The following is a 14,932-nucleotide window of genomic DNA, read 5'->3' on the forward strand; positions in this document are numbered from 1 at the left end:
GGTGGGATAATCCCAGGCGGCTTTTCGGTCACCCGATTGGAGAAGCAGAGTTACTCAGGAGAGGAGTAACTGCAGCGCAGGAGAACGCACAAGATGACGGACTTCAGCGGAACGTCTAAGGGCGATCTGGAGATCGTGTGCCAGGAGAAGGGTGTGGATATCCCTTTCAACGCGTCCAGAAGCGCCATGAAGGCGGCGCTCGTGACCTTAGAGGAGTCCCATCGGGCGGAGGTGGAGAGCACTGACGGCTTCAGCATCGCAGAGGACGGCCCACCAGTGGACCTTCGTACGGAACCAGTGAGACCCACAAGCCCCGCCCCTTCTAGCAGCAGCCATGTTTCCCAGCAATCCCTAAAAGGGCCAGGATCCCGACGTCCCAGGGGGGGCGGCCCGGATACCCTAGCAGATCGGCTAGCGGAATTGGGGGGAAGGGCAACGGAGCAAGAGCGCTTGATCATCATCCAGATGTGGCGTGATGAGCGGGCACCACAGGCCGTGGTAGCCCGGGAGCCGTTGTCAGCTGCTGTACACAGATCGGGACGCATTCAGTTTGCCAAGTTTGCAGACAGTGATGGGGACATTGATGGACATTTATAAGTTTTTGAAAGGACTTGTAAACTACATGATTTACCCAAGTCGGAGTGGGTGAGACACCTTGTGCCCACTCTGCATGGAGAGGCCTTGGAGGCCTATCGAGGAGTGGCCACGGAGGACTGTGGGGATTACGACGAAGTTGCGAAGGCCCTCCTCCAGCGATTCTTCATCACTCCAGAGTCTTACAGGAAGAAGTTCAGAGACTTGCCCAAGAATCCTAGCAGCACCCATGGGCAGTTCGCCACCCAGCTGCGGCAGTACGTGGTGAAGTGGGTGAAGGATTCTGAAGCCACTACATGGGACGCACTGATCGACCTGATCTGCAGGGAGCAGTTCTACCGCAGGTGCGCCCCAGAAGTGAAGGAGTGGGTGCTAGATTGGGAGCCACCCAGCTTAAAAATGGCTGCCCAATTAGCCGACAAATATGTGGCAATTCGGCCACGGGGGCAGAAGCGCCCAGCCAGCAGCCAGATCCAAAAGACTGTACCACCAGGGGGACACCCCTCTTCAGCTCATCACCCCCAAAGACAAGCATCTTACAACCCGGGTGCTCTTGGCCAGCAACCGCACCGCAGCGTCCCTGCAACTGATCAGAGATCATCGGTGCCACGACTGGAGAAGAAGTGCTACAGCTGTGGGAAAATCGGACATCTGAGGATGAACTGTCCTGCATCCCAAGCACCCCAGACTCGTGTCCCAAATCCGAGTGCTGGAGCCTAGCTCGCTTGTTTGACGAGAGGAGATGAGCCTACAGAGACTGTTCCCCCTCCAGTCAGTCCGATGGAGTGTGGCGAGAGACAGGTGCACTCTGCGGAGAGAGTCACCTGCATGGCCAAACAGCCCCTACACCATATGTGGAGGCACCTGCAGCCGGTCCACGTGGGACCCCTGCAGGGGGAAGGCCTAAGAGACTCTGGGGCCTCAATCACTGTGGTGAGCCCCCACCTTATAGATCCTGCTGCAGTATTGCAGGGTCGCACTGCCAAGGTCACCCTGGCAGATGGAACGGAGAAAGAGGTTCCCATGGCAAGAGTCTACCTGACTGGGGAGCTGGACCAGAGTTGCGAGAAGTTGCCGTCATGGATGGTCTCCCAACTGATGTGGTCCTAGGAAATGATCTGGGTGGTGGGATCGTCACCACGTTTGCTGGTGCCATTTCCCGGAGTCAAGTTCCACAACCACTGTTGACATCAGCTACTCCAGCACAGCCCAGCCCAGAGGAAAAGACTACAGCTGCTAGACAACTGCCAGCACAGCCAACCACAGCATCAACCAGCCCAGAGGAAAAGATTACAGCGGCTAGATCGGCACATCGACCCCGCATGCCTTTTGCCTCTGGTATGCCTACGTCCCCTAGCAACGCAGAGGATGTTGGTTGCAGCTCGTTTGATCCTGTGGGGGTGCCCAATGATGCTCCTGACCCAAGTGGTTTGCCAACTCCGGCGGTGAGTATGAGAAACCACACTGACTTTTCCATGACTGACCTCTACCAGACTGACCCTAGTAGTCCCCACCTAGATCCCCCTGTAGAGTGTCCCAATTTAGAAGAGATTCTCTGACCCATCCCCGAAAGGCATGAGGCGCCACTCTGGCAGCGGCCTTGACAGGGTTGGGGCAGGAGGTTTGAACAGGCGGGAAGAGTTAAGGTATAGGGTAGCCAGGAAAGTGGGAGGGGATAGACAAGATAGGGAATGTGTCTAACTGGTCCCCCCAGGGAACGTTCCTGCGCAACCGGTGTCGGTTGCCAGCGAAACCCCTTTGGACAGTAACCCGGAGACAGACCGTACCCTGAAGTGCCTGACACAGAGCTTACCCTGGTCTGGAATGTCGAATGACGCCCAGACCAACTGTAAGGCTGTTGCCATGCATTGGCAGATCGGGCACTCCAGCGGTTGTGTTGTCTGGGCCTCTGCCCATAGGAGAACCTTTACAGCAAGTTGCTGTGGACATAGCAGGTCCCCTGCCTGTGCTCAGTAGATCGGGGAAGACACGCAGCCTCCCTGTAGTGGATGCCACACAGGATCCAGATGCTGGTGGTCTGGCCGCCATCACTGTGGCACAGGTAGTGGGCGAGGAGGAAGGAGTAGGCCTAGGTGACAGGGTAGGTTTCCTGAGTCATAGGTCGACGGAGGAGGATTGGAGGGCAGATCTGACAGTTAGGGCAGACAGTTGCCAGATAGGTATGACGGAGGTGCAGTGCCTGGGGCACTATGTGGGAGGAGACAGGGGTAGGCCCAAACCAGAGGGGGTGGAGGCAACCAGAGGCTGTCCCCGACCCACATCACCCAGACCGGTACTAACCTTAGAACCTGTAAGGCCCTACGGACACGTTGTCATTGATTTTAGTCCTGTAGTGAACCCCTTGACAGAGATGGCTAGGAAGGGCATTCCCAAGTCAGTGGACTTTGCACCTGCTTGCGAGTTGGCATTCCAGTCATTGAAGGAGGCTCTGGTACCCGATCCAGTGCTGATGGCGCACATTCTTGACCAGGACTGTGTGTTACGAACTACTGCGCCACTGCACGGACTGGGAGCAGTACTGAGCCAGAAAGAGCCATATGGGCCGGAGCACCCTGTGGCCTGTTTGAGCAGAAAACTGCTATGGTGGAAGGTGGGGCATGCCATTATGGGGACACCTTGGGTGGCACTTGTGTGTAACTGGCCCCCCACCGTGGTGACTTACCACCCACCTGTTAGGTGGCGGCAACCTACCTTGGGGAAATTGGACAGACTTTTGTGGTGGAGGCTTGAACTTGGACTTCAGGTGGACTATTTGAACATTGTGCACCCATTGTGCTAGTTTAATGGTATTGTTCCAATATTAGGTTAACAATGATATACAATAAAATTCTCAAATGCATTCAAGTAAAAATGTATTCATAAATATACAATAAAGCATCAAAAGCATCTGTACAGTTTTGCAAAGATGTGTCTTCGGAAATATCCGGTTTTACATTCAGTGATCTGAATGTTTCTTTGTTGACATAAATTCACTGAGCGACACACATGTAGAATGATAGATGGATCCAACAAGTTTCGTCCTTAACGGGACTTCATCAGGGGTACAATCAATCAGATGCTGAGAAGTGAGGTGAGAGTGACTTGTTAAAATGTCTACACCTCTACTTGTGCCGGTTAAGAATGGGTATATACAACCAGGTTATATCTGGTGTATCAATTCACAACGTGATGTGGCTCCATTGTGTAGGAGAGTCAGTTCATAATATGTTATATCGCACTAAGGGTCTTAATGTGACCGACATAGAATAAACAAATATTTAACACTGGACTGTAAGCGATGACCAACTTTCTGTGTATACAGGAGTAGGTGTAATGCGCATACAAATGATGAATTCCTCTCAGAGTCCAGTGGATATCCACTGGACTCTGAGAGGAACACATCTATTGTATACGCATTACACCTACTCCTGTATGGGTCTGGGACTCAAGGTTAACAGCAATTAGGTCAACACGACTTAGGTCGACTTCAATTGGTTGACGCACCTTAGATCGACACCTGAAATAGGTCGACATGGACAAAAGGTCGACATGAACAATGTCGACATGGAAAAAGGTCAACATTAGTTTTCTTATTTTTTTGGTGGCGTTTTCTCACTTTGCTCGCCATGCTCCGGCCAGGTTACTGTTCCCAATTGTAGTCCACGTGGATCGTAAAGTATGAAAAAGTTAAAGTTTTGAAAAACTCAATTCGACCTTTTTCCATGTTGACCTTTTGTCCATGTCAACCTATTTCAGGTGTCAACCTTTTGTCAAGATACCCTCCTGTATACACAGAAAGTTGGTCATCGCTTACAGTCCAGTGTTAAATATTTGTTTAATCTATATCGGTCACATTAAAACCCTTACTGCGATATAACATTTTATGAACTGAGTCCCCTACACAATGGAGCCACATCACGTTGTGAATTGATACACCAGATATAACCTGGTTGTATATACCCATTCTTAACCGGAACAAGCAGAGGTGTAGACGTTTTAACAAGTCACTCTCACCTCATTTCTCAGCATCTGATTGTTTGTACCCCTGATGAAGTCCCATTAGGGACGAAACGCGTTGGGACCATCTATTATTCTACATGTGTGTCGCTCAGTGAATTTATGTCAACAAAGAAACACTCAGATCACTGAATGTCAGATCTGTCTTGTTGGTTATATATATATATATATATATATCTTCAAAAGGTATATGTCCAGAGGATTCCTAGGTAGAGACTGGTGTGCCCTCTCCTTGTAATAGGAACCAGATGACACTCAGCGGATTGTTGGAAAAATGCAAAAATATTGGCCCTCATTCCGAGTTGATCGGTCGCAAGGCGAATTTAGCAGAGTTACACACGCTAAGCCGCCGCCTACTGGGAGTGAATCTTAGCTTCTTAAAATTGCGACCGATGTATTCGCAATATTGCGATTACTAACTACTTAGCAGTTTCAGAGTAGCTTCAGACTTACTCTGCCTGTGCGATCAGTTCAGTGCTTGTCGTTCCTGGTTGACGTCACAAACACACCCAGCGTTCGCCCAGGCACTCCCACCGTTTCTCCGGCCACTCCTGCGTTTTTTCCGGAAACGGTAGCGTTTTCAGCCACACGCCCCTGAAACGCCGTGTTTCCGCCCAGTAACACCCATTTCCTGTCAATCACATTACGATCGCCGGAGCGAAGAAAAAGCCGTGAGTAAAAATACTATCTCCATTGTAAAATTACTTGGTGCAGTCGCAGTGCGAATATTGCGCATGCGTACTAAGCGGAATTTCACTGCGATGCGATGAAAAATACCGAGCGATCAACTCGGAATGAGGGCCATTGAGTGTAAAGCTGCACAACAAAGTTACAGCAATGTTTCAACGATGCGCAGGGTGTTTTTCTCAAGGTGCTATGCAGTTTACTTTGTCTGGATATACTGTATTAATATACGCATGCAGGGACAGGGGCACTGAAAGGAATTTGTCCCTGTGATTTGTTAGGAGTGAATAGATTACATTAGCGGTTACTTCACTTCTCTATCTGAACTCCTGCAGCGCTATTGCAAATGCATTGTCTACTGACCACGCATGTGCAGCAGCCATTTTCTGAGATGGGAGTGGAGGAACCCTCTCCCGGTACTTTGTGTGGATTGTAGCCCAGTAGGTTATAGCTGCTAATGCTATCTTCTGAATGGCATTGTCTGACGGTGCCGAACTCTGGAATTATTCAGATGCTTGGCAAATCTGACTGCTTTGTTGTCAGAATCGGAGGGACCAAGATATCTGCTGCTGTCCAACTTTCATTCGTTGGGATGATAATGTTAAAAGGTATCCCCTGAAAATGCAATAATGCCACAAATATTGATTGATAGACGCCTTAGCATCCAAAATGAAACAAATACTGTTTTTTAATGGACTAAGCTAATTTTCTGTCAGTTTTCTGTCTGTAAGACATGTCATTCCTATGTTGACTCCGTATGACATTTTTTTTACAGCAGTATGACAATACCATCCAGCTAACTGTATAACTCTAGAGTATAACCTATGAAAGCATCTCTGGGGCGAAACATGCACTAATGTATATGTAATTTCCAGGGAATTTTCTAATTACCATTTTTGTAGTCATGAAGGAATATTTTTCTCCTGTAAGGCTAAAAGGAGAAATGGGTATGTTTTGGCTTCCCTTGGGTGAGCATCATTAGAATTTGTATATGGTTGGATTCTTGATGGACCTATAAGTATGTATTTTTGCAGCCTTACTAAATAATTTATGGTGTATGTCTAGGCTTTCTAGTTTTATATTCACTTGTTCTATACCTCTTACAGTATCTCAATTTATCAATAATCCTGTTTTTGACTCCTCAGCACTATCAAGGTGGATATTTTCAGCCTGGCCTTCCAAGAACTGGAGGAGTTGGTGAGTGTTACAGTCTGCAAGACATTGTGATCTCACCAAAGATCCTCATTTAATTTGTGTCTGTGACCTGGAACTTTTCTTTTCCATGTGTCAGGTCTCTCAGCAGTTGCTCTGTCAGTTTCCACCTCCTAACCACACCTCTCGTCGCCAGCTCTCTGAGCTCCTCTACCAACTCTATCTCACTCTGCGTGAGCTTCACAAACTCCATAACCACCTACCAACAAGGTAACCATTAAATGACTGCCATTACCATTATGCCAATTGCAGTATTAATGTATCATCTACTGCTTTAGCTGACATCTGATAGAATTTTTGGATTATTGATATAAGATGCAACTTGCTTATGTCATGCATCCAGTGTTGTATTACTCATTTGTTTCTGCCTGACAAGGTGAGAGTTATCTGAACACAGAGTTCCACCTTTTACTGCTAACCAGGCAAGAAAATAGTTTATGTGCAGGTGAATGGTATAATCCCACATCAAAAAGTTATAAAGAATGTTATAATCCCACACCAAAAAGTATCTTCTTCTTCTTCTCTTAGGGTTGATCCCCTTCCCTTGTCTGATATCCACCGTTTGTTTGCCGACTCATTACCTAGTTGGCTGGAGAAGGCGTATACAACTGCTCTTGAGAGAGTTCAAAGAGCTGTTCAAATTGATCTGGTGAGGAAATAACTTTTAAATGTATATTTAGATTTATAACATATGACTAGGGCTGTCTGCTACTCCTGGAGGGGTATATTGTATGAACAAGACTGTATGCTACTCCTGGGGGTGTATATCGTATGACTAGGGCTGTCTGCTATTCCTGGAGGTGTATATCATATGAACAAGGCTGTCTGCTACTCCTGGAGGTGTATATCATATGACTAGGGCTGTCTGCGACTCCTGGAGGTGTACAACCTATGACTAGAGCTGTGTGCTACTCCTGGAGGTATATACCATATGAATAGGGCTGTTTGCTACTCCTGGAGGTGTATATCGTATGACTAGGGCTGTCTGCGACTCCTGGAGGTGTACAACCTATGACTAGAGCTGTGTGCTACTCCTGGAGGTATATACCGTATGACTAGGGCTGTCTGCTACTCCTGGAAGTGTATATCGTATGACTAGGACTGTCTGCTATTCCTGGAGGTGTATGTCCTATGACTAGGGCTGTCTGCTACTCCTGGAGGTGTATAGCCCATGACTAGGGCTGTCTGCTACTCCTGGAGGTTTATATCCTATGACTAGGGCTGTCTGCTACTCCTTGAGGTATACATCATATGACTAGGGCTGTCTGCTACTCCTGAAGGTGTATATCCTGTGACTAGGGCTGTCTGCTACTCCTGGAGGTATACATCGTATGACTAGGGCTGTCTGCTACTCCTGGAGGTACATCTTATGAGTAGCGCTGTCTGCTACTACTGGAGATGTATGTCCTATGACTAAAGCTGTCTGCTACTCCTGGAGTTGTACTTCCTATGATTAGGGCTGTCTGCTACTCTTGGAGGTGTACGTCTTATGACTAGGGCTGTCTGCTAATGTTGGAGGTGTATATCATTTGACTAGGAATGTCTTCAACTCCTGGAGGTGTATATTATATGACCAGGGCTGTCTGCTACTTCTGGCGGTATATATTATATGGCCAGGGCTGTCTGCTACTCCTGGAGGTATATATTAAATGACCAGGACTGTCTGCTACTCCTGGAGATATACATTATATGACCAGGGCTGTCTGCTACTCCTGGAGGTATATATTATATGACCAGGGCTGTCTGCTACTACTGGAGATATATATTAAATGACCAGGGCTGTCTGCTACCTCTGCTAGTCACATGGGGCATGCAGTGGTAGGAATACACAATAGGGAGATTGGACATTGAACTGTCTTGTTTTTATGTAATACTGAGTGCCAGTTGGAAGGACAGCACCATTCACATTGCTCAGTTTACATTTTATCCATAGATTATACTGTATGTCTGATCTTAGATTAAATGAAAATCCCAATTAAGTAATGAAAATGCCACTAACTCCTCAACCTGCAACTGGTCACAAAAGGAAAAGGGCATGAATAATATAGGGTCATGACATCAGGCTTCAAACCGATCTATCGCTGGCTGGCATAGCCTGCCTGATCCCAGACTGGAAATTTTGAAGTCTGGATGTCCCACAGTTTACTTACGCTCAGTGGCGAAACAACAGATGGTGCACTACTACCTTATAGCCAACTCCAGTCTCAATATTCATTGTTCCATAGGGACTTTTATAGATATTTGCAATTACGACACTGGCTGTACTCCATCACACAGTCGCCCCACAGGGTTTCCTTAATTCCTACATACCTATGAGAATTAGTAGCCTAGAGCGGACAATAAAGGTGGGATTACGAGGTGGTATAATTTTCTCATTAGCCCCCATCCTTCTATGAAGCTACCCTCTCTAGTTACATGGGAACGTGATCTTACATGTATGATTTCAGATGACAACTGGAAAGTGGTTTTCCACACATGCTTCCACCTATCTCACTGTATGTCTCATATGGAACACTTTTATAAGCTTCTGCACCGCCTATATCTAACTCCATCTAAACTCATACCTTTTGGCCATCTATTTCCAATATGTGTTGGCGTAATTTAAACCCTTTTGGTCATGCCCAGCTTAACAATCTCTTGTCCGCAGTTTTTGACCTTATTTCTAAAGTCATGGGCTTTCATATAACCCCTCACCCTAAACTAGTCTTACTCCATTTGTTTCAGGGTGATCTCCTACCAAATGACCGTTATGTGATGGGCCACATTTTAATATAGACTAAACTCTTAATAGCACAAAATTGGTGCACACCCCCAAATCACTACGGTAGCTGCTGTTGAAACGGCTGCTCAGTCCCACAATGAATTTTAAACAGCAGGTTTAACATGCCCTCTCCCCACCCTCCACGTCAGGCCCCCTTCTTCTCTGGGTCTCATGGCACACTTATAGATCACGCCGGATGACATGCCAGATGGAGCATTATGGGGTTGCTCCAAGGTGGGTAGCTCTTAGCTTAGATATATAGTAGCAGGGAGCCATTATCATGTGGCTCCTTGCTGGTTAAACATAGACCCAGATTGGGGTTGTGGAGGTGCGGGATGTGGTGCCCCTGGATTGGCAGAGCTGGATGGCTTTAGTGTGGCATACCCTTACATTAACACTTATCACATACTAATTTCTTCAACACTATTTCTTATCTTAATTACATTTGATGTTTGTATCACTTTCCCTATAGCTTCGGAATCTTAACACTAATCTATTAATATTATAGTTTTTTCACTGGTATGCTGCCCTGGGCTGTCTGGCTTATGCTGATTTTTTTGTGGTTCCACGCCCTGCACCTAGATATAGCGCTAGGGACCCCCAATATATATACAGAGAGGCCCTGACGCAGCTTGGGGGCTTACACATACATTTACACAGATATATGTAACCGAGATCTCTGAATTCTAAGATATTGTATGGGATTTAAATCTGGTTACTGCTATCATTTAGGGTGCTGGGGAAACAATATGTTTTTGTTTTTTTCTTGCTTAGAAATACCCCTCCCTTTCAAGCACCTGAATGATATCACTAAGCTAATTGAGCATCCACCACTATATTCACACTTATAGGTCACTCAACCCTGCATGATGGACTCACTGCACTGCTTGTTCTTGATTATCCTCATTGGCTTTGATATACTTCTATTACGATGTGATATTACATAAGGACCAGTGTATGTTTTATATGTTTGATATTTATACATTCTTATGTTGAAACATAACTGTACAACTATGTTTATTCCATAATTGTATCTGTCTGCCCCACCTCCCAATTTCCTACTTTCCCCTTTCCCTCTTTTTTTTCTGTAAGCATTTCCCCTCCCCTTCTCCATATGTTTTAAAATCATTAATAAAAATGTAATATTTAAAGAAAAAAAAAACCTCTTCACACTACAAGATTAAGGGCGGGATTTACTATAAGCAATCGCCGCCTCTCGCCGCCTACCGCAGCGATACTAATCACATATGTACTAACATATGCGATTAGTATCGCAATGCAGTATAGGAGGCCCCCCGCGATGATGTCTGCCGGGGTCTGCGGGGGGTCGGCGGGGGTCTCCGTCACCTCCCAGACTCGGGAGGTGACGTGTGCAGGGAGTCCCCGGGCTCCTCCTCCTCCCCCCTGCAGCCGGAAGGAGACAAGGCTGTGATGCGGGGGAGAAGGAGGAGGGGGGCCGCACCAGCAGGCAGCAGCAGCTCAGGTATGCCGGGTGGGACGGGGGGGAAGGGGGGGATCGGCGTGAGCGGCGCGGGGCGGCGGCGGGATGCGGCGTAGGGTGGCGGCGGGGGTAAGAATCCCATAGGCTTCTATAGGGTATCGCCATAAAAACATGGCGATACCCTATGAGGTGAAAACGCGGCGGTCGGGAGTTAGTACATATGAAAATGCGGTAAAACGGGGGTTTTACCGCATTTTCCCTTTAGTAAATCCCGCGGTAAGTAACTGGATTAGACTGTATAGATGATACCAATAGGGAGATTTCCTGGTTAATTGATCTACCAATGTAATGTAAATGTGACCAATATAATGTTTTCCATGAACACTGTTCCATAGGTAGCTGCCCAGTGTTTTTAGACAATATTATAAAGAACTACACAGTATTTTACGTAAAAGCTACTGTATGTAAGATTATATATAAAACAGAGGGGGCAGGTAGCTATTAATGAGAATGTAGTCTATTAATTCACTGCCATGGCATCACTCATCCTGTACCCAGAAGTGTAGCAGGAGGGTGAAAAATCCCCACTTCTTCCTGACACTATTTACATAGATGTTCCAAGATGTTTGCTCCTCCTGGGTGATGTGCCATTAGCTGGGTACGTGGGCAGCTGGATGGTTACAGGACAGATGAGACGGTTTTCATCCTGTTTCTTTTCCACTCTTAATGGCTGGAATGTAACCCATCATTCTGTGTCCCTACAGACCCAGAGAAAGAGGTTTTAGTGGTAAGTTAAAAATAAGTGCCCCGTTTTCCTGTAATTAGAGTTAGACACTTGAGCAAAAAGTCAGTTTATATAGAAAACAATAGAAGAACAACTATGTACTACATGTGTACAAATACAAAAGTAACATCTTCTTACAGAAGAACATACTGTATATTGAAAATGAATGGGTGATAATGGGTCTATATACACACTAAGTAGAAGCAAGGTGCAGAAGTAAAAAAAAAGAGCATGTAGATCCAATAGTGACCGTGCTGGAGAGTGGAGTATCCAGTCAGTGTGGTGATTTTTATCTCCTCAGTTGGTACCACTGTCAGAGTTACAGAAGCACAGTGCATCCACCGTGGATCTGTCCACATGCTTCACACAGATTGGACGCACATGGCAGCAACTGGACTGGCCTGACCCCGAGGAGGCATTTATGATTATGGTGAAATTCACTGAGGTGAGAAGAGTTATCATTGCTACAAACAGGGTTTTCCATACAGAGATTTGACCAATTCTGCTAACAATGCAAGAGATATACTGTATAAGAGATATAGGAAAATGTTATATATATATATATATATATATATATATATATATATATATATAGCTTTTTGCGTAATTACGTTAGAATCTAGACCCTCTGTCACCAGGTACATCATTCTCTGCTCCTGGCTATACCTTTTAATCTATGATTATGATTGCAGTCACCTATGTTAAATACAGGGCCTGATCAACCAATATGATCATTAGGCTGCAGCCTGGAGCGCTGGGTCCTGGGGGGTACGCAGCATTGGCACATTAGATTAGTTAGGTTTCTTTTTTGTTTTTTACTATGCGATTCTGCGGCAGTGCGGCTGCTCCTAATGTCGGCACCGTAATTGTCTGTGCCACTCACTGCTTCAGTCATCATTGCTGCTGAGCACTGCCTGAGCGCTACAGCGTCTTTCGCATATGGCCCCCACTCACTCCGTCCTGCCTATGCTGCTGCATGATGACAGAGAATCTGACATGCGCAGTAGGCATTCCAGGACACTGAGAGAGCCATCAGGGGGCCATTTTCAGCAGTAGAGCGCGGTGCCTCACAGAGCCTGATCAACCAATAGGCTGACTTCCTGTCAGACCTGGTGTGTGTGTCCCGAGACTATCTGAGGGTGTCTGTGTCACAGTCCTGACTCCAGTCCTTTAGGTGGCACATTATTATCATACCTCCCAACATGACCCTCTCCAGGAGGAACAGAATACTCTGCTCCTGGACTTCCCTCTTAATGTATCATTGCCCTCACCTGTGCTGAAACACCTTTCTTATCCATGAACCTGTTCAACACAGGTTCCGGCAATCACAAATTAAGAGAAAAGTCCAGGAGCAGAGCATTCTGTCCCTCCTAGAGAGGGTCATGTTGGGAGGTATGCTATTATGGGGACCCAGGGTGGGGGCTGGCTGGTCAGGTGCATATTATTGAGGGAGGGGAAGAGGAGCTGGACAATATTATTACTGGGGAAGGGGGACTGTCTTGTGCATCATATTATGGGGAGCAGCTTCTAAAGCAAGAAAAAGGAGCTTGATGTAAACGGTGAGTTTGACGACTATATTTAATGTACCTTTTCGTATTAATGTCATTAGTCTGTGTTTCTATAGAAAAAAAAATACAACTTGTTTCAGCAAACAATAATTGAATCTGTTGGGGTTTTTTTTACACATAATTACAGATTTTTTGCTGAATATGAGTGAAAAAAATGGGTGTGGAGAAGGTGGCAGGGGGGGGGGGGGGGGTTCACTTCTGTATTAGCCTAAGGCGGCTGATACCCTTAATCAGGCGCTGGTTAAATACACCCTTCTCTTCAATGAATTAGTTCTCAACAGGTGACTACGATCATAAATTAAGTGGAAGGTCCAGAGCAAAGCCTTTTGTACTTGGTGGAAGGGAACATGTTGGAAGTTCTGAGAATCCTAGCTGCCATTATCAGTTGTGGAACTCGTGGTCCAGGAAATTGCATGTTATGCATGTGTGATAATGTGTAACTAATGTGTCTATAGTGTTACTATGGCAGAATGCAGAGTGTCAGGTGGGTAACATGAACAGTGCTACTAGTGAGAGGAACTTCACTGCACTGTAACTGGACACATGCACTTTTACTGACAGATCTAGGTTTCCATCTTGTTTTCACTTGAGCAGCAGTAGCATATTATATGGGCATCTATGGCAGTAATGCCAGGGGCAGAACTGTATGAGGGCCTAGGCCCTATACTTTCCGCATTCAGCCTCAGTGGTGCAAGTACTGCATGGTCCTGGAATGTAAAACAGGAGCTTGGGTTGAGGAAATTATTGGTAACTGGAAAGATGTTTATTGCAAAGGATATGTAGTCATTATGTCGACAGCAGGGGCTGGCTGGCAACTTTTAACCTGGGGGGCAAGTCCAGAGCACTGGACCATAAGTAATGGTGCCATCTTAAATGGAGGGTTTTTTGTTTAAAAAATATTTATTAATATAAAAAATTAGGCCTGGTGTAAATTATCCCAAAGATACTTTATTATAAATTTGTCAGTGCGGCCGTGGCTTCAGCAGAGTTGTGTAGTGCAGGGGTGGCCAACCAGTCAATGGCAAAGAGCCAGAAAAGATCTGTAATCAAGGGTAAGAGCCATATCATGCGCGCGCCGAAGGCACGCACGCAAGAATGGGGGCGTGGCATAGTTGTCACAAAGCCACACCCCATTTTTATGCGCACACCTTTCGGTTTGACGTTTGTAGGAGTATGACCTTGTGTCATAACCCCATTTTTAGTCATGTTGTACAGTGACACATACAAATAAAGCCCCTGTACAGTGCCACATACATATAAAAACACCAATAAATGGGTGCCTCCACAGTGCCAAATACATATATGCCCCCACAGTGCCAGATTCATATATGTCTCCACAGTGCCAGATACATATATGTCCCCACAGTGCCAGATATGCCCCGACTGCCAGATACACATCTCCCCAGTGCCAGATATGCCCCCAGTGTAAGATACACATGTCCCCCCAGTGCTAGATACACATGTCCCCCCAGTGCCAGATATGCCCACAGTGCCAAATATGCCCCCACTGTCAGCTACACGTCTCCCCAGTGCCAGATATGCCCCCAGTGCCAGATACACGTCCCCCCAGTGCCAGAAACACATGTCCCCCCAGTGCCAGATATGCCCCCAGTGCCAGATACAAGTCCCCCCAGTGCCAAATATGCCCCCAGTGTAAGATACACATGTCCCCACACTGCGCCCCCCCCCCAAGTGCTGCTGCTCTGCTCAGTCTGTTGCTTGTGAGGGGAGGAGAGCACAGCGTGCGCCTCTCCTGCCCCTCAGTCTCCACTCTCCGGCGGCGTTGATTCTCTCTAATTAGGCACCGGTCCGTGAGCCAATCAGAGTACACGGACAGGAAGCTAAGACTCCTGATTGGCTGCTGGTCCAGG

At 46.7% G+C, this 14,932-nt stretch overlaps 1 protein-coding gene across 3 annotated transcripts in view; it reads left to right on the top strand.

The window, feature by feature from the left end:
* UNC13D (unc-13 homolog D) overlaps nucleotides 1-14,932 on the top strand; it is a 178,364-nt gene that overhangs the window by 108,064 nt on the left and 55,368 nt on the right. For all 3 annotated transcript variants that reach the window (XM_063960576.1, XM_063960575.1, XM_063960577.1), the window contains 4 exons: nucleotides 6,441-6,492; nucleotides 6,587-6,717; nucleotides 7,036-7,156; nucleotides 11,795-11,938. In XM_063960576.1, coding sequence (XP_063816646.1) covers nucleotides 6,441-6,492; nucleotides 6,587-6,717; nucleotides 7,036-7,156; nucleotides 11,795-11,938 — 448 coding nt within the window. The remainder of the gene's footprint in view (nucleotides 1-6,440; nucleotides 6,493-6,586; nucleotides 6,718-7,035; nucleotides 7,157-11,794; nucleotides 11,939-14,932) is intronic.

Source organism: Pseudophryne corroboree, chromosome 3 (genome assembly GCF_028390025.1).
Source record: "Pseudophryne corroboree isolate aPseCor3 chromosome 3, aPseCor3.hap2, whole genome shotgun sequence".
NCBI lineage: Eukaryota > Metazoa > Chordata > Amphibia > Anura > Myobatrachidae > Pseudophryne > Pseudophryne corroboree.